General features: G+C 39.6%; 1 protein-coding gene and 1 pseudogene across 5 annotated transcripts in view; one reads left to right on the top strand and one right to left on the bottom strand.

The window, feature by feature from the left end:
• Nucleotides 1-246: 246 nt before the first annotated feature.
• Rps25-ps6 (ribosomal protein S25, pseudogene 6) lies at nt 247-682 on the top strand (annotated as a pseudogene).
• Nucleotides 683-1,450: 768 nt separating this feature from the next.
• The window catches only part of Tex15 (testis expressed 15, meiosis and synapsis associated), a 60,017-nt gene continuing 41,248 nt past the window's right edge, over nt 1,451-20,219 (bottom strand). For all 5 annotated transcript variants that reach the window (XM_039094393.1, XM_008771296.3, NM_001106087.2 and 2 more), the window contains 6 exons: nt 19,399-19,545; nt 17,675-17,837; nt 8,461-15,485; nt 7,146-7,195; nt 4,292-5,517; nt 1,451-1,535 (listed from right to left, as the gene is read on the bottom strand). In XM_039094393.1, the coding sequence (XP_038950321.1) occupies nt 1,498-1,535; nt 4,292-5,517; nt 7,146-7,195; nt 8,461-15,485; nt 17,675-17,837; nt 19,399-19,545 (8,649 nt within the window). In that variant the 3' untranslated portion in view covers nt 1,451-1,497. The remainder of the gene's footprint in view (nt 1,536-4,291; nt 5,518-7,145; nt 7,196-8,460; nt 15,486-17,674; nt 17,838-19,398; nt 19,546-20,219) is intronic.

The following is a 20,219-nucleotide window of genomic DNA, read 5'->3' on the forward strand; positions in this document are numbered from 1 at the left end:
AGATGGGTGCTGAACCACAGTAAAGGTAATGCCTGTGGAGAGACACTGCTCAAGACTTACTAGGCTCTATATCCTGTTTGGTCATAATGGTTACTACTAAGCAAAAAAGTCAAAATGTTGAAGAGGAAAACACCTAAAACATTAAAATTACTGTAGAATTACTCTTATCACTTCAATATGGGCTAAATTAAGAGTAAAGAGACGGACATCTTAGTGGGGCTGCAGTGGTCCACCCTGTGCTTCGCCATGCCGCCCAAAGACGACTAGAAGGAGAAGGATGCTGGAAAGTCGGCCAAAAAAGACAAAAGACCCAGTAAATAAATCTGGTGGCAAGGCCAAAAAGAAGAAGTGGTCCAAAGGCAAAGTTCGGGACAAGCTGAACAATCTCGTCCTGTTTGACAAAGCTACTTACGACAAACTTTGTAAGGAAGTTCCCACCTATAAGCTTATTACTCCGGCTGTGGTCTCCGAGAGACTGAAGACTTGAGGGTCCTTGGCCAGGGCAGCCCTTCAGGAGCTACTTAGTAAAGGACTTATCAAGCTGGTTTCAAAGCACAGAGCCCAAGTAATTTACACCAGAAACACAAAGGGTGGAGATGCCCCAGCTGCTGGTGAAGATGCATAAACAGATTCAATCAGCTGCACATTTGGGAAAATAAAACTATTGAATAAAAAAAAAAAAGAGCGAAGAGACTAAGTGTTAAAAAATTAGAACCATTTTTCAAATACTCAAGAAATAGTCTTGAGGAGAGGGTATCTTGTGGAAAATGTCTCTGAGTTCTAACTTCATCTTAAGGAAACAGTGGAAATATACAAATTATTTTTTGTTTATAAACTTTTTAAGCAAAAATGATATACATAATAAAAGGGCTCACTATAATGTAGGATTGATTACAAACTATATAGAGCATCAAGAATTATCAAATTACTGGTCTAATGATCGACTAAAAAATTTTTACTCGGGGCTGGAGACATGGCTCAGCGGTTAAGAGCACTGAATGCTCTTCCAGAGGTCCTGAGTTCAAATCCCAGCAACCACATGGTGGCTCACAACCATCTGTAATGAGATCTGACGCCCTCTTCTGGTGTGTCTGAAGACAGCCATACTGTACTATGATAAATAAATAAATAATAAAAAATTAAAAAAAATTTTTTTACTCTTTTTAAACCCAATACAATGGTAAATCATAGTGCACTGAAAACAAAACCTAGTTTTAAAGGTTTCTGTCATTGCTGTTCAATGCTGACAATACTGAACATTGAAACAAGGCTCCTTTATAACTTCATGGGAGTAATTTTGCTTCTTTCTGATATTAAAAATGAATATCCTATTATCTTGCGTGATACATTATTATTATATCACATACTACACTTAACATATACTTAAAATTATTAAATAATAAAGTAAGAAAATATGCAGGCGTAAAAAAAATACGCAGGCAAAAAATACTTGAGAAAACGTAAGTTGCATTTATTTCAGTGTGAAGAGATTTATTTTTAATGCCTTCGTGGGAATGGATCCTGTTGCCATGGAGCTGGAAGAAAACAAAACAGAGATTTGAGGTTATTAATACTAAGTAGTGTAGAAGAAAGGGTCTTAGATTAAGCTGAAGCCAAAGCTCACCTATCAGGAAAGGACCCCAGGAGGCTGCTTACGACTCTCTGGGTGGTCTTTTCCTCATCTGAGTCTTGGGTGTTCCTATGCCTGGCACACAAGTTCCAAGTGTTTTCCTGTCGTTTCATTTTTTGGTGTGACAATGGAGGTGCTGAGGAGGTGTGTGAATCTTCTCAGTATGCACTCACCGAGGTAGGAGGCCTCTGGGCACTCTTACTCTGAAAGCTAAAGGAGCAGTGTGCACACTGCCACTGTCTCCTACTTTTAAACCATAATTCCTGATTACTTTAATATTTAATTCTTTCTTTTCTTTTTCATTGGACCAAGAAAAGCAATAAAGAAGATTTCCGAATCACAGCCGGGCTTTTCTTACTAGCGCGAATGGTTTGACATTTGTTTAACACTGTGAATCTGCCATGTCCACTATGCTTGGTGTTGACCGGTTTGACATTTGTTTAACACTGTGAATCTGCCATGTCCACTATGCTTGGTGTTGACCCGATGGCACCACCGATGGATGACATCAGCCAGGAGAGAAAAGCACAGCAGCATTTTCACCCTCCTCTCCCTTCTGCGCTGCTTCTCAGGCAAACCACTGTGCTCTGTCCAAACCCATTTGCCGGGGCAGGAAGGGGAGGAGAAGGTACCTGGCTGGATTATGCTACCATCTCATGTAGCATTATGGGGGGAGAAGATGTTAACACAGCATCACTACTGGAGCACTCACTGTCCAGCAGAACAACTGCTTCAGTGAGCCCTGAATGTGGAGGCAGCAGTACTGGGAGCACCAACAACAGCAATGGTGTTCAGGTGTCTGAGGTAGCCAAGGCCTTCCTTCCTGTTCTCCTCATCCCACCCTGCTCAGGCCCTTTCCAGCCACAGCTCCCTGAAGAGTCGCATCTGCCTTGGCAACACATTTGGGGCTCTCCACAACATAGGCCTTGGCCCAGAGGAACAACTGATGTGTTCTGCCAAAACAAATGCTAGGAGGTTCTCCTGACCTATACCTGACAATGATGTCACTGTGGGGTTACTATAAATGCTGTACTCCTTCCTGAGCTCCGGTGCCAAGAGGTCTTTCAGGGAAAACCTGCTATTGGTTGCCAGCTATAAGGATTCTAATATGGTCTTGCTGTGTGGTGGTCTGTAACACACTTGAGCTCTAACATTACCATAATTTAGAACAAATCCGAAGGAATTAACCATAATGTAGGGGTGCTGATATGATCGTATTTCCCCCACACCCCCCTTCAGGAGTGTCTCATGTGGCCTCACTACATAGGCAAATCTGATCCAGAAATCCTGATTCTTCTGCCTGCATCTCCCAAGTGCTCAGACTACAGGCAAGAATCATCATTCCTGGATAAGATTTCTAAATTATTAAGAGAATTAAATTGGGTTGATAAGTAGGCTCAGGGCAAGAACACTTGCCAAGAATGTTTAAAGTGCTGGGTTCCCTACCAGCAGGGGGTAAAAAAGAATAGAATTCTTCAACATATTTCCATTCCGAGATAAATAATACCTCAAATAGGCTTATATACTTATTCCTTTTTAGGATTAGTAAGGGGTTGAACACAAATGCTTAAAAGAAATTTGCTTGTCTTTCTGTAAGCTAACAATGACTTTTTAGTTTGGAGGATATTCTGTCTGTGCTAAGAGAATTTTTGGGTGCCTTTGTGTAACTAGTGTCAGCAGAGTAATTAGTTTAAAATCGTGCTGTGGTTCCTGTAACCTGCACCTGTACTGTGGAGCGGCAGCATTCTCTCTGCTTCCTGCCTGTGCTCAGTGTGAGCGGCCTGCCTCCTGCTCCACTCCTGCTGTCACAGCTTCCTTTTACAGTGGATGGATGGATGGGCTCTACAAACCGTGAGCCAAAGCAAACCCTCCCTCCCAACTTGTATTTAATGTGATTTTTGTTTTGCTTTCTTTCTGATGACAGGGTTTGTCTGCTTAGCTTTTACTACCCTGGAATTTACCCCTTAGACCAGGCCAGCCTGGGATTAAAGGCCACTGTCTGACTTTAATGTGGTGTTTTACAACTAGGTGCTTTACAGAAAAAAGAAAACCTTAATTTCAAGAGGCAAATTATCAAGTTAAATTGCTAACTTTCAGATAATGGCATTCACTTACAGGAACTGAGAGAAGGAAAAGGTTGATTTAAATGTCTCTAGTTTTTCCTTTTCCCATCTTTGTACTTTACCCTTCTTCTCCACTTATCAAAATGAAGCTTCCTAATAGGAAATCCAGATTACACAGAAAAACACTTTCTGTGTACCCTCCGATTGCTACTGGAGAGTGGATTACTGAAATATTGGCATGGTTTAATTTTCTTGCTCTTATTATTTTTTTTTCCACACATGTGAGGTTAATTTTAAAGGACCGCCATGTCATTAAAGATGTGGATGACAAGTTTCAATGCTTTCTCCACAGCATGAACGCCACAGCACTGTAGCTGCTCCCTAAAGACAGCTACTGAGGGACGGATTAGTAACACCATCAACCTCTTGTTTTCTGACACTGGATTTACAACCTGAGACACAGTTCAACTTTGCTCAATGGAGCAACTGGACAAGTCTACAAAGAGAACAGTTGTTATGTCTCACCATTTGCAAATTCCTTTACAGGAACACGAAGCCCAAAGTAAAAATGAAACAATCACTGAAACGTGCAACTCACCGTAGGTCCAAGGTGGAGGCGCACCTGGGTTAGGAGGGTAAGGATACGCGGCCTGTGGGACTGGCTGATGAGAGGCAAACTGTGAATAAACTGGTTGCTGATAATTGTAAGAAACAGGTGCCTGAGATGGATAATACCCATTTCCTGGGATGAAGGAATTTGCTTGAGGCTGTCCAGAGGCGTAACTAAAATGTTCCGAGTACGAATGATTGACATGTGTGCCCTGGACAGTACTTGCACCTGGAGTCAGCATCGGAGGAGGTGGCTGCATCTCATAGGCTGTCACCCCTTGGTATGTGTGGGTGACAGCAGTGCCATTGCTGCTGCTGTACTGATAGAAACACCAAGAGTAGGATGGATAGGAAGCTCCAAACGAATGCTCAGAAGAATTATATACTGTAGGAGACGCAGGCTGTGGAGGTCTATTCCTGGATGTGCCAAATTTCTGAGTCAGGACTTTTGGATTCCATTCAGAGTGAGTGTGTTGCACTGTTCCATTCACATTGATGGCTGAGCTCCCGTATGAGCCAAATGGCGCAGCACTGGGATTTGGTGCATCCATCGCACACTTTTCTGGTGACTCACTTTTTATAGGCTGTGTTTTATCTACTTGCAGGTCAGGCGTTTTGTCCTGGATACACACAAGTTCTGGAGAGCTGGTGCATGTGCGATCTTCAGTAGACAAATCTACTATTTCACTATTTTCACGTTGAGAGTCTGTGTCACTCATTTCTGGACTGCTATGAATGTCCTTCACAGCCTGAGGAGCAGACACTGAAAGCAGGGATGCATCAGGCACAAGAGGGTCATCATTTCCTGCTGTTAGGTTTGAAGGCGCGATCTGTGTGTGATCCACAGCGGTGTTATGGGACTTCTGTGCAGGTGTGTGGTCAGGTGAGGAAGAGCTATGTATGTCCTTTTGGTCACAAGTTACTAAAGGACAGTCTTCCTTATTATTTGTTTCAGCGGCACTAAAACCCACATTTCCTTCCTTTATGCCATCCGAGTCTTCCTGCTGTGCAGTGAGAGACGCTGAAGCATCAGGTGAGCTGTCCGTTGGCTCTACGTCGCTTGCTGACTTTGGTGTGCAAGTGTCTTGCACACTTTCAGCAGGTGACACTGAGTTTCGTCTTTTGACCACTTCTGGAGATGCAGAGAAGCCTGTCAAAGTGTCAGAGGAATCTGATCCTGTTCTGTCTTCATTGTCGGGAGGAGCTCCTGCAGTGCTATTGAGTACAATACAAACACATGCACCTTTAAAGACACAGTCCAACGTTTTTTACAGGCGAACACTTTCTCATCTTACTGGGAGTACAAAAGTAAAACACTTCAGTTTTATTCTGGTGTTTGAATTTAGCTATGGCTCTTGTTGAAGACAATATACTCCACTTTTCAAAACATTTTCCATACTGTGTTTGAAAATCTCCTAATAAAAGTCTCTAAAATTAGTAAACTATCATTATTCACAAGTTCAGTAAGTCTCTAGTTTATACACTTCCGACCGATGACAGGCTCATTACTCATGAGTAGCCAGCTGTCTTCCCCTGGCCCCATCTCTTAGAGGGGAACTGGCTGCTGGTGGTCCCTAACTACTGAATAAATCTCCTTTTTTTGTTAATACAAACGTTCTTTTGTTTGTTCATCTTCCGAGAATAAGAAAAGTGGGCTGACAGAATTCTTGCAATTTAATATCCATGACATTCTTACTAAGTTTAGTTTTAACTAAGCAATTATGGCAGTATAAGAGCCAACGTGTGCTGAGAAAGAAAAGTAGTATTGTTTCTCCTTGGTTGAGAGGAATTCATTTTTAGCCTAGAGTCTCTATACATACCCTTCTTTAAAAAAAAAAAAATTAAAAGGCCCATGGTTTTTAATTTTATTACTATTATTTTTCACCCTGAGGCAGGGTTTCTCTGTGTAACAACCCTGGCTGTCCTGGAACTCTCTTTGCAGACCAGGCTAACAGTTCCACCTGCCTCTTCCTCGAAAGTGCTGGGATTAAAGGTGTACACCACGATGGCCGGCTCAAAAGGCCCATGTTTTAACCAATATAACCTTAAAGGGCATTTTAATGACAACCTGTGATGTCCCTAATGCTATATAAACTGAGTTTCCAGAACAGGTAACTTGTCTTTCTCTTACTCCCAGTGATGACGTGCTGTGTACACTCATGACCTGTCCCTTCAGAGCATACTCATTTCCTTCAAGTTAGCCCTCTGTCGCAGCCTTGTAGAGGACAGTTTAACTCTTTAGGCAACAAGAACTTAGTTATCAAACCAATGGTAATTATGCTGGTGCATGTTACCCTCTATTTTGTGTTTTCATCTGCTACTTTACAGTAATTCATGTGTGCTGGAAGAATTCTAGAAATGTATTATTTGTATATATTCTTCCTACTTTACACGGTTAAAACATCCTTCTAGGAAATAGAATGTTTCACTGTGTCTGTAAACTATATACCATTTCTACTAATGATCCATCAATATTAGATCATTTCTCTTTAGCCAATTTTGAACTTTAGTTGATTTACAACTTAAAAATTAATCACTTGTCCTATTTTATGGACTTCCATACAAGTCTGTTGAGCAATGCCTGTTTCTTGATTTAACAATCATCCCTTTGTAAGCCCCAGTTAAGGTTAATAATCTTACATGGCATTTGCCTTCAATACTCAGGGTGAAGCTCAGGACCATTTGGTCTGTCTTAGCCAGTTTCCACATCCCTCAGGCCTGTCCTCTAGGCTATGTGTCTGATGAAATGGTTTATACATAACTACAGAGTCCTTTCTTTGTCCTTTCTTAGTTGCCCATTTTCACTTAGTTCTTATGCAATGAGGATTGGTGGCAACTCCTACCTTGGATGTTTGGATATTGTCTGGCTGTTTCCATCGTCTTTCACGGTAACCTAAGTAACAGAAAAATAAATTAAAATATAGTAATATAATAAAGAGTAAAAACCGAAGTTTTACATTAATGGTAACATCAACTATGTTCACCCATTCAAAAAACAGTGACTCTCCTAGACTTATGGCATCTCACGGGTTTACAGCAACTGCTTTAAAAAAAATTTAAAAATTAAAAAAAAATTTGTAGCATTCTTCTTGCCCATATACTTTAAAATTTTCTTTAGTATCTCCAGGTCCCAAACTCTAAGCCTGCAAACTGCAGTGCTCTGAGCTATGGCGCAGTGCTGTGGAAATGTTATATCGGGAACCTTCTGTTCCATGCAGAAATTAAAATTACTAGAAAATTACCTTTGGGCATTGTGAATGAAACATAAATGAATTTCATGTCTAGACTTTGGTGCCATTCCCAAGATAACTGACTATATATATGCAAATATAACTAAATGTGGAAATTGCCGAACTCTGAAACACATGTACTTTGTATTCCGGCTATCACCCATTCCCGCAGCTTCCACCCTTCCACGGAAACACAGCGCCATTTTCTAGTCTTGGCTGATTTACCCCTTCTCACTATACTCAGAATTCCATTATCCGTTAAACCACCAAAATAAATGAAATCCCTATAACCTACACATTTCACATGACATTATACTTTAGTATAAGGAAAAGATATAAACTCCTTACTTAGGTCTATATTTAAGACCTGGACACCTCCCCACCTCTGGACCTGGAGCCTGCTAAGGTCTATGCTACACTCTTAGGTCTGAAACAACCTCCTTTAAGTTTTGTTCCATTTCTCTTGGCACCAACTTGAATTAGCCTGAAGCACAGTTCTAGGGATAGACCACTGGCCTAGTATATGCAGAGTGTGGATTCAAATCTTAATACTATAAAAATAGTTATTTATTTGCCCTATTATACCAACAGCATTTACCCAGTTTTTAATGTTCAGAACACTGGCCAAAGAAACCACCCAAGAAATAAAATTGGTTGGTCACTAGTATAACTAGTATAATGAACATGCCCCCCTTATTAGCTACTAAAACTTATTCTTTCATGAAATATTTTCTAAATTGAAAAACTGAAAATTATATCCTTGTGAAGTACCTTAATCACACAAGTCTGTAACAGTGACTCACTTAACCCAGCACTAACAGCAGGCCGAATTAAAAATATCAACTTTTCTATTCTGTAAGCTACTTTTCTGGTTAGAGAAAGCTTGCTTTCATGAATATTTGCAAGATGAACTTTGAAACACCTGTACCTTTTGCTTTTTCCAACTGGAAACAGCGTCCGTGTCTCCTTCTTCCTGAGAGACTTCGCATGTGTCCGAAGTCACAGGTCGTTTCTTAGAGGAAGCTGAAATGCTCTTCATTGTGCGCTCTGCAGCTGGAGCTGTCTGCTCAGAAGCCGCAGGCTGACTGCTGTCCTCCTCAGGCTCTGTAACGGAGGTCTCCTTCCTTCCCTTCCCGTTCTGTTGCAAAGCATTCCTTCTGTTGCGCAGCATTTGGAGAAAGAGAAGACGAGTGGACAATTTAGTATCCTTAGCATTTAGCACCTTCATATGTTCAATTGTCTTCATAACTTTCATAATATGAACCATTTTTCCAAAATCTTTCTGAGGGACAGACATTACATTTTTGAGTAACAGAAAAAACTGCTTGTAGTTTTGTTCTAATTCTGCCGCAGTGTTTCCGAAATTTACAGATGCTGTGTGTGGCACCAAGTCGATATATGTGGACACTGAATACTTAGCGTTACTCAGAAGCCTTTTGACGCCTGTGAGTTCCTTAAGTTCTCTGTAGAATAAATGTAGAGCATAGGAACAGTTAGAAGCTTCCCCATATTCATAGATGATAGCCAGCTCTTTCTTAAGGACAGAAATAGCAGTCTCTATCAGTTTCCAAAGGCCATGTGTTTGGTTGTCACCAACTGAAAAGGAGGCCACTTCTTTTTGGCCGCCAATAAGCTCAGGAAGAAGAGACCAATCAAACCAGAGCATACCTCGAAACCTCTGGTTGTGTAGTTTCTTTGCTATTGAATTTTTAAGGTAGTGAATTGTTTCTGAGACCATGACAATTTCAATATAAATCTCAATAGCTTCAGGCTTTAGAATGACAGCTTCAGGGCTGTGGTTGTTTAGCATATCCGAAACATTTTCTTCCATGATAAAAATATTATCTATGTTATCTTCTTGCAGCATCTGAAAGTATTTTTTTAAGATTTCTAAGTGATCAGAACATCTGAGAGTGAGGTCCTGTAACTTCTCTAGGTCTGCAGATTTAGCTTGATCCAGTATGTCACCAACACAAGAAATATCTGGGTATGAAAGCCAAGCTTTGTTCAGCCTACAGTTTGGTATGCTACCTAGAGCTGACTGCGTGGAGGCAATCATAGCATCTTCTTCGAGCCCAATGCCAGTGGGCTCACTGTTTAAACCTTTAGACAAGACACCATAGATCTTCTTCAACTTAGAAAAAGCGCACTCATTTATTTCCTCCGCTTCTCTAGTCTTTTCTGAATGCGCTTTGAGTAAAGAGCAGCTTTTTTCTTTCCACACAAGACTCTTTGCAGCATCGAAATATATATGCTCCAGACCGTAAAGACAGATCTTGATATTTATTTCTTCATTGCTTTTGATAAAACTAACCTTTGAGGAGACTATTTCTATAATGATCCACAAGTGGTCGTTCTTCCCAGGATAGGAGTGGACTTTAGGGGAGCCCCCATGTACACTGATCAGCTTCAGGGTGCTTTTCCTTAAGGTTTCCAGGTCCCCTAAACTATCTCCAAAGTTCACTCCGCAGGCAAACGGGACAGAAAGACAAAAGTCAAAGCAATCGGAGTAGTGCTTCATTATGGCTTCGCATTCATTAATTTGGCGTTTGTATTTTAAGAACGCATAGTATGAATTATTTTCTTTTTTTGTTTCTGTTAAGAATTCAACTAATTGATTATGATAATTCTGCAACTCACAGAATGCATTGTATTTTAGCCGTCCTTGAAAACCCGGATAGAAGTTGGACTGCAGTTGATATCCACGCGGTCTGTGAAGCAGTTCACTGTACAAGCTCTCATCGTACCAAAGCAAGCTTCGGAACGTTGGCTTACCTTCTAAGAATCTCTTCTTGTTCTCAATGAACTGAATGGTTTCCATTGCCATTTGAAGTTCTACCCAAGCATCAACAGCACATGGCTTCAATTTAAGTCTACAATTATTCCACAAGTTTTGTTCTACCAACAGCTTTCTTGAAATCAGGATTTGGTCAACTGAGCATTCTTGCTGTCTTTCAAAAGCTTTGACAAATAAAGGGAGAATATTTTGACAAAGCTTAGTCTCCTCTTCTAAAATCTGCAAAGACGCTGCTTCATCTGCTCTCTGTAAAATTTGAGGCAGTTCTGTTACGTGAGATGTGTAATTAGCTGAGCGGTGTTCTAATTCCTTCTTGAGAGCAGCGGCTTTAGAGTTCTCACAGAGGGCAGGCCTATGACTACTTTCTCCCATGGCTGGCTGCGAGAGGCAGTCAGAACGAGAGCTGTCACTAACTTTGATTTGCCCTGCCTCCATCCTTTCTTTCCGCTGATTAGGAATGGTTTGCGAAGCAACTGTACCCACAGTGGGATTCTTCGTGCTTAGATGAGAATCAGTCAAGTTGTTCGTCATCATTTTCTTGTTAACAGGAAATGACTCTTCTTTTAAGAGCTTATTTTGACTTTTGTACTTAAAACTAATAGCTGATCCTTCAGTAATAATTTTTTTGTAAACTGCTTGCTCAATTTTCCTAATTTTTTCTTCCTCAATGTATTTTGCCATATATCCTTTTGAAGGACCTATTACATTCTGTTTTAGGAGTACAACGTTATCACTGGAAGACAGTGCATTCATGTTTTTCTTATAGTTATCACTTCCTTCAGTCACTGATGTCAGATCCAGTTTGGAACGCTTAGTAATAATAATCTCACTCTTGTCTATGTCAAAGAGCTCATTCTCCCCTACAGAAGACTCTTCCTCTCCAGCTGTTGTGAGAACTGAAGGAACTGGAGGAACAGCGTAGCTCCTGCTTGCTAGACTTTCTGTAGGAATGCTTGATGTGGTCTCCATAGGAACTGAACACTTTTCTGTAGGAAAAATTGCTTCTCCATTTTTGGCACCATCATACACACGGTTATCTTGTTCATAAATATCAACACTTAAAATGTGGTTTTTGTTTGCGTCTAAAACTGAAAGATGCGTGTCAGAGTTAGCTTTACAAGTTGCACCCCGACTGTTATCTGGACTATGACTTGTCTTTTCCTTTATGAAACTTAAAGACACTGAATTGCTTTCACATACACCTGTTTTACCTTCAGAATTATATTCTTTTGCTATATTCCTAATACTATGAGTTGAATGGTTTTCAAGTTTTGCAGAGTCACTATTACATAACTGTGTATCTGTCTGATAGTCTTTTTCAGTTAGTGTTTCTTCTGGGTCAAGAATATTCCCACTTGTTTTAGAAAAATGCTCAAGTTCGGAAGAGCCTGCATTTCCCAAAATGCTATTAGTGTGTTCTGACTGACTTATACTCTGGGATGTGTAAGCTAGAGGTAACTGTGATTCTGGAAGTTGTTCTTCATCACAAAATTCTCTCACGTGGAACGCAGTAAGACTACTGGAAGCATGCCCAGACATGATTTCACTAGAAAGGCACTCTGCAACCCTCTCTCTGCTTGTTCGATATGATCTGTGCTTTGATACCGGGGTCAATGACTCCTCAATGTCAAATCTTAAAAATTTTTTCTCTCCCTGTTTGTCATATTTTCTTTTGGACAAAACATGCTTAGAATATCTTCTTTCAGACATCAGACTATCACCTTGAAGATCACAACTTTCCCAGAAATTATTGCGTATTATTGCATATGCTTTCGGTAATGGGCCCTTCCTCTTTTGTCCCACTTTAGATATAAGCTGCAAAGACGTATGAACTCTTCTATGTGCCTTTTTTAAGTGAAGAACAGCTTTGTTCAGTTTTCTGGACAGATGTTTGCTTTTACATAAAGATGCTTCACTGTTTAGAATATTCAGTACATTCCTAATATGCCTCTCTGACTGTGAAAATGTTTTAATTCGTCCTTGGGATAAGGAAGAAAATCGGTCAGATGAGTCATGACTTGTTGGCTTCCTCCTCCTCTCGTGAGTTTCACGGTCCCTTAGGTCTTTATGAGCTATGTTCTGGCCCCTGGAAGATGCATGCATGTTTCTTCTGCTACTTCTTGATTTCATGTCCTTTTTATTTCTAGCATCACTGAAGTCAGGTTTTGATTTTGTGGGATATTTACTCTTATCATTCATTACTGTGATATTAGAAGGATCAATAGACAAAGAGTCACTGTTTGGTTTTCCAGATCCTTGATCCACAGGTGTATTATGACTTGAGTTGGAAGAATGGGTAATTCCAGATTTGCTCGTATTTCCGGATTCTTGCACTGAATTACTGAACTTATTTTCACATGAAAAACTTGAGTTTTCTCCAGAAGGTTGGGAACAGATGCTAAATCCAGAAGCATTCCCTTCCTTATTTGTTTCTGGTTCTGTAGATTCAGTTATATGTCTGTAAAAATTATCTTTGGGCTCTAAAGATTCATCAGTGGGACTGATTCTCAGACTACGTAAGTTTGTAATTGTAACTTGTAGATTTGGAAGAAAAATTGGGTTGTGGAGCCCTTTTTTGTCTTTTTGTGAATAGAAAGAAACATAGTTACATTCTGTAGAACAAAGCTGACCAGCACCCTCCTCCCTTCTTGCAGAACTTGAGGTTTCCATCTCCTCATAACTCTTTCCAAATAGGCCTTGCCAATCAATCCGAGACTTCAGAGACTCATAAAAGTCACATTCTTCACAAAGATCATTTTCATGGCTATGCATATTTTGTTGAAATAAAGAAGCATTATCATGTTCTTCAAGATCTATCTCAATTTCACTTCCCAATCCATAATCTTTAAGAGCTGAATTCTCATTCATCAACTGATCAAAGTCTTGTAATTTATCTTTATCAGCATCAATTTCACATTCAGAAATGCTATGTTTTACCAAACCCAAATCTGAAGTCTCAGAGGAACACGTATCTTTTAACTGGTCTTTTTGATGATGCCCATGATTTGTGCTTACTGTAAGGACAGTAGTGCCAACTACTTGTTTTGTAGCATTTGAGGCTACACAGACTGAAGAGCCTCCAGTGCTTGGAAGGGCGGACACCAAGTGCTCTCGGTGTCTCTCATCTCCTGGCGCATGCCTTTTCCCCACTCCTTCACTCCCTGATGACGCGGTTTCTGCTGCTTTACCTTTCTTTCCCCAAAATGAGTGTAATGTGAAACAGTCTTCAGAATTCACAATTTCTATTTTTGTATTACTCCTAATTCCCCTCATTTCAACTATACTGGTGAAAAGGCCATTTGCATGGAAATCTGGCTTCTCGCTTCCATTCATGCTATCTGTACTGTGTTCTGGAGACAAAGCAGCATCCTCTTTCTCTTTAGCCTCACGAGGATTTTCATCATCTCTTTGTTCTTGCAAATTGATTTTCAAGTTTAGATCGCAGCTCAATTCTGCATCATAGGACAGGCTGTGATCCTGCACATTATCGTTAACGTGAGGAGCTGCTGCTTTGTGACAGTTAAACGGTGACACTGTCACATTTTCATTTCCCCTCTGGATGCACCTGTATTCTCCCAGCATGTTTCGAACTGAACTGTCAAGAGAAATGTCAATGGCAGAAGATGGACTACCTCTATCCATGAGCTTTTCTCTGGCCAGGGGAACAGCTTTTGCTTCCTGGAATTCATCAGACAAAATGTTACCAAAGTTCTGTGTTTTCAATTCTATTAGCCCTTGAGCCATGGCAAACTTTGTATTGTCTTCATGCTCCAAAGAGTGTTGAGCGCACTTCTGTGAAGGACACTCTACATTTGGAATAAGGGAATGCTCTAATTCTGATGCTGCACGATCTAGTTCACTGTTATCCCCTGTGGAAGACATGGGAAGTTTGGGCATTTGTAACTTATAAGTAACTGCTATCTTTTCACAATTTCCACTTAGAGAATTAAGATTTCCACCTTCTTTGTGTTCCTGGTACAATGTCTTGGAATTATCAATTGTGCCACTAATAGCTTCATTAGTAAAAACAGTTTCTTTGCTCCAAGTTTGCTCTACTCCATCTTTAGAGCCGTCTTCTGGGCTGATGAAGGTTCTCATCACTCGCCTCTCTTGCACGTATTCACAAAGGTTTCCTTCCTTCTGGACTGGAAAGACTGTCGACATCTGGTGATCAACCTTATATATAGTGTCTGTATTAGAAGACTCTTGAGAGAAATGACCCCGAGAGTCCTTACTACAAGTAAGTTCTGATTTTTCTGATTCATAGGAGTTCTGTGGCTCATTGCTCAGAGCTGTTAAAACTGGGATGTTGCTTCTCATCTGAGTCCTTTGGGCCTGTTCCTCACTGTGTTCTTGTTTCCCAACATCTGACAATGCATTTGATAAGGAACCGGGGAAGGAAGAACTGTGCTGTTCTTTAAACTGTTCTGTGATGGCAGTTCTCTTGGATGCTATACAGTCATAGGCCTGTGAGCCGATACTGTGAGTCTGACAGTGTGACCTCTCAGAAGAGAATTTGAAGCAGGAGGCATCCAAGCAATTAGTAATGGTGTGATCAGCTTGGACTTCGCATGAAGAGACTGAACTAGCTGGCACACATGTCAGCATTTGTGAATCACCAGGACCCAAACTCTTATCAAATGGCAAAACATCACTCAAACCTGTAGTATTATTTTGGTTTTTCATGCTCTGTTCTCTCTTCATCAGTCTTGGGTCCTTAATGAGTTTTGAAGTAATAACTGTACTTGAAACAGTGTTGTTGTGAGAGGGAAAAGTAGCAGAAATACTACTTAAAATACTTCTAAGATACGTCACACTGAACAGGTCATCATTACCACTGGCTGTGTTATCAGTGGGTATGAAAGAAAAACCTGAATTGTGTGTGTACACTTGAGAACCATCTCTAAGTTGTGATGAATTTTCTCTCTCTCTGTTGTATGGTTCAAGCCAAAAACTGTTTCCATTTTGTGCATTTCCGTAGGAATTAGGAGTGTCTGAGCTGGGAGGACCCATCTCTGAATTTAGTGCTTTACATGGACAATTTTCCTGAGCAAATGGATCGACAGGTTTCCTGAAGTGCTCAAAGATGACAGTAGCATCTTTCCCTTTTCCAATTCTTTTGGCAATTGTACAGTTATTCAGAGAACATGCTCTTTCTGTGGAAACATAAATAAAAACGTATGTCATGAGTGAGTGTAGCTGACAGAACGCAGTTAAGAGACTAAGTAACAAAATACTGCAATGTAATTTATGACTCTATTCTAGCAACTTAGCTTGCCTATTTGGTAAGTGAATTCTGATAAATAAAAAATAGAAATATTACAATAGAAAGTTGGAGAGGCTCGTGAGACAGCTCAATAGGTAAAAACGCTTGCTGCTAAGCCTGATGACCTGAGTGTGGGGAGTTTGAGCCCCAGGACACACCTCTTGAAAGTTGTCCCCTGACTTCGAAGTGTGTGACACAGCATAACAAGACATGCATACAGATGTCAATAAAATATATTAAAAAAACTAAAGAACTGAACACTCTACTTGGTGTAAGCCAAAAGCTTAAAAAGTAATTGTGGTCTTTTTGCCAGAGAAATTTTTACTTGACTCCAGACAAAATTACTTTTTTTTTTTTTTTTTTTTTTGGTTCTTTTTTTCGGAGCTGGGGACCGAACCCAGGGCCTTGCGCTTCCTAGGTAAGCGCTCTACCACTGAGCTAAATCCCCAGCCCCCGACAAAATTACTCTTAAACAGTTCTTTGACACAAATATAATTTTACCACACTAAATTTATATAAAAGCATTTCTGTATACAAATAATAATCCTTATTTTTACATGAAAATGCAATGTTGGCTGAATGTTTGGTACACTAAGACATACAGCGATTTCGATCTCTTTAAAAATTAACTGATGTTTTAATTTTATAATCATCAATCATGAGAAAGTTATTTTTCATAAATATGTAGTAAAAAGTGGGACTATGACATTAACAGCCATTTCTGAAATTTTTGGAAATTGTCTTAATTATAAGCTAAATTCATTTAAAGTCACCAGCAACTTAAACAACAATTTTTAAGATCACACATTCTAGCATAAGAGAATTCAAAGACTCACTGATTTGATACATGCTGGGAATGACAGGAGAAAATTGTAAAGCCTCTTTTTCTGTAATTGAGCTGTTGTGCTTGTGAATCTCAGGCAAAGGCGCTGGCAGCACGGGCTAGCACTGCATGTATGGTGGGGTATGCAGTGCACAAGGCACGTAGCATGTTCAGGGAAGTTACATCCCACAGAAGCATGTGTAAGCACTGATGAGACACGCCTTGGACTCATCACAGGTTTGATCTGGAGTTAATTTTTTGGTTGTTTCATGTTCATAAACTTTTTTACTGTTGTCAACATTTTCACGACTCTTCATACGGGATCATGACTCACAGTTTAAGAAGTCGTGATAATGACCCAAAGATAAATGAAAGTATTAAATAAAATACTACTTAAAGACCCAAGACTTAATTTAATGGTTTCACAAGTGAAGTCAAATATTTGATAAAATCAGCACCAATTCAGCACCAACTTAAAAATACAAAACACTTCTCAACTCATCCTATGAGACCATACCATCACACTAAAACCACACATAAACATCTAAAGCAAACTACATTATTGTGATCTCTTACGAATATAAAGATAGAATTCACTAACGAAACTGTAGCCCCACAGTGAAGTCCACGTAACATGTATATCAGGACCAAGTGGTATGATTCACATGTCCAACCCAAGAGATAAAAAGCATTTGACAAAATTTAACTTTTAAGTTATTAAACTAGGAAGAAAAGGGAACTTTAATTTGACAAAGGGTATCTACAAAAAGGTCACAACTGACATCAGACTTATTGATAAAAGACTGGCTTCCCCCACCTCCAAATTTTATTTTAAAGATATAGGTTTGTATATCGATGTAACCCTGAGTTAACCACTTAGAAAATCACATGACATCATCTCTAGTTAAAGTTACACATTCTTAGTGCTAATACAGATTCCACAGTCAAAATCCAGCGCACTGGCACTGAGACCCTTCTATAACCACCAAACTGGAATAGAAAGTGATAAGGATACCTGGACACCCTCCATTCAATAGCATAGTCACACAATATAGTACTCTCTATCCATCCATAAAAATGACCACATTATTGTTACAGCTATCAACAATGTATATACTAAGCCAAAGGAGAGATTATGTGCATATGATCCTAGACATATAAAATGGAAGACAGGCAAAACAACTATTTCTGTTAGAGATTTACAATGTATACTAGGAATTTAAGACCAGCACAGTTGAATAATTTAAGTATCGTACCAAGCCTCTTAGGAAATCCTGTTGAGGGGAATCTCAGCGATGTCATAAGTTGTCCGTTACCTGCCTTTTGACCAACACATTTTACTGTGACGATTGCATATGGGAGGCATTGCCTAGGTTTATCTACTGGTCTTGAAAAGAGATCATATTCATAAAAGTACACCTGAAAGACATGAGAAGAAAAATCAAACTATTACAAAACCCTGGTTTCCAAGGGAATATCTTAACCCTTAAGAGTAATCATGAACCTTGAGCAGTCTCAAAATGGAGTTAGAGAAAAGGTAGCTAAAAAAACCCTCACCCCCCCACCCCCCCACGTTTCTTCTATCCTGGTAGCTCTACTCTGGATAGAATGTTGCTTTGTGGTTAAATGTCCTGAAGGCTGTATAAGGCTGCTCCTCTATATCAAAACCTAAGACACCAGGGGATTCCCCACACATGAGCACTAACAGACAGACAGTCTGCATCTTAAGGGACTGTGCTTTCATTACAAACCATTTTATGCTGTGATTTTGATGAAGGGTTGCAGGATGATTTGAGAGAAAAAAATGTTTATCCCATGAATATGGCCCTTCCTCATAAATAATTGAAAACTACCCCATCCCCAATTCAGACCCCAGTGCCCCGCTCAGGGGCAGTCCCGTCTTGTTAGGGTGTGCCCCTTGCTTTGTTACATAAACTTTTCTTTAACCACCTCTTAATGTTTCCTTTGAGGAGACAAGAACTGCAGCAATCCTCTATCTTCTTAGGTCTCCTTTGGTTAAGGACATATACAATTTTTTCCTCCCACCACAGATTTTTACTTGAAAGCTACTGATATCGGCAGAAGCACCATAATGTTTTAAAATATTAGTACTTTTCTATAAAAATGTGTTGCACGTATTCTCAAACTTATTTCAAGTCAGACACAATCAATAAGAAAAACATTAATACTCTTTGTATGCACATATGGATGTACTTCCAATTAAAGATTTATTTCACTTGTAAAATATATAATAGTCTACTAAAAATAATCCACAAAGTGTTAGGCAAAAAATAAAAACTGCTTTTACACAATTTATAAAGCTTTCCTCTTCCAAAGTATAAGAAATTAATATAATTAATCAAAATCACCTTATTTTAACTGATACATCACAACTGGACATCTTTACAGAGTTTAGTGTGATTTCGTTGTTGCTGTGTGTGTATGCATGTATGGTAATATGCACATGTTAAGGCAAGAGGCCAACCTTGGCCCTCATTCCTCAGTAGAGCCATTTTTATTTTTTAAAGACAGGGTATCTCGAAGGATTAGAAGTCCCCGAGTCTAGGCTAATGTGCCCTAGACACTCTCCTCTGCCTCTCTAGCTCATGGATCACAGGCGCGTACCATTACATATGCTTTTTATTTTTTGGCATGAGTTTTGGGAGGGAACTCAGGATTTTAGTGCTTGTAAGGCAAGCACATTACACACAAAGCTCCTCCCGGCCCTTAGCATGATGCTATGATATATGATACTTCTGAACATATCAGAATTGAGTAATCAAGCCATCCCACATAACTTTTTTCATGGTGAAACATCTGAAATTTACTTTCAGCAATGTGAAATGTAAGCGATTGGTTGTGAAGCCACTGTAAAGCCTTGGGTTGACAGCCAACGTAGGGGTTGAATCTATGTCACCTAAATAGTTCTGTCCCACGCATGTGTCTTTCAAGTCATTGGCTGAACCCAGGATTAACATACCATTGAATTGTAGGCCTGCAGTTCAATGCTATCTTTCAGAGATGGCATATTTCTTGACATATGGCAATCAAAGTTAGGAGAAGGATCCAGAGAAACTTTGTTTTTATCCACAGAAGGCTGAATTTTCTTTACTCTCCCAAACAGAACCTAAAAAGCGAAAGACAACGACCAAACACTTTAAAGCCCCATGCTTTTAACAGTGATGAATTAATAAACCGTTCATCCACACTGGATGAATGGCATGTTTTACCGTGGTAATAACTCCACTTGTTTCCCAATTAAACTCTAAGATTAGAATTCCTTGTAGAAGCTTTAGAAAAATCTACTTTTAGAAGTGAGTTTACTGTTCAAGTATATATAACAGACTATGAATATTTAAGTTAGAAACAGAATGGTAGGAAAAGAAAAAGTGACAAGATTCTTTTTTTTTTTTCCCCAGTTTTTATGATGTAAAGCTCTGGCTAGCTCAAACATGCTATGTAGGCAAGGCTGTCCTCAAACTTGTGATTGCTTTCTTATCTCTACCACACGAGTGCTGGGATGATGGGCATGTGTCACCAGGCCCAACATATGGTTGTAATTAAAAGTGGCATTTGAACATAGGGAGATTATACAACAAAGAGGACAAGTGAAAAATTAAATTCCTATTAAAGTGTATAGACAAAACTAAACATTACATAGCCAACGCTCGAGTACTCAAGGCAATGTGAAAGATAACTGATGAATTACAAGAGAACAAATCGCTAAGATCACAGTGAGAAGTCCTTTTCAAGTATAGAGGCTAAGAACTGATGAACCTAAATCATGCGGACTTCACTAAT

The sequence above is a fragment of the Rattus norvegicus genome, chromosome 16, assembly GCF_036323735.1.
Source record: "Rattus norvegicus strain BN/NHsdMcwi chromosome 16, GRCr8, whole genome shotgun sequence".
Classification (NCBI taxonomy): Eukaryota; Metazoa; Chordata; class Mammalia; order Rodentia; family Muridae; genus Rattus; species Rattus norvegicus.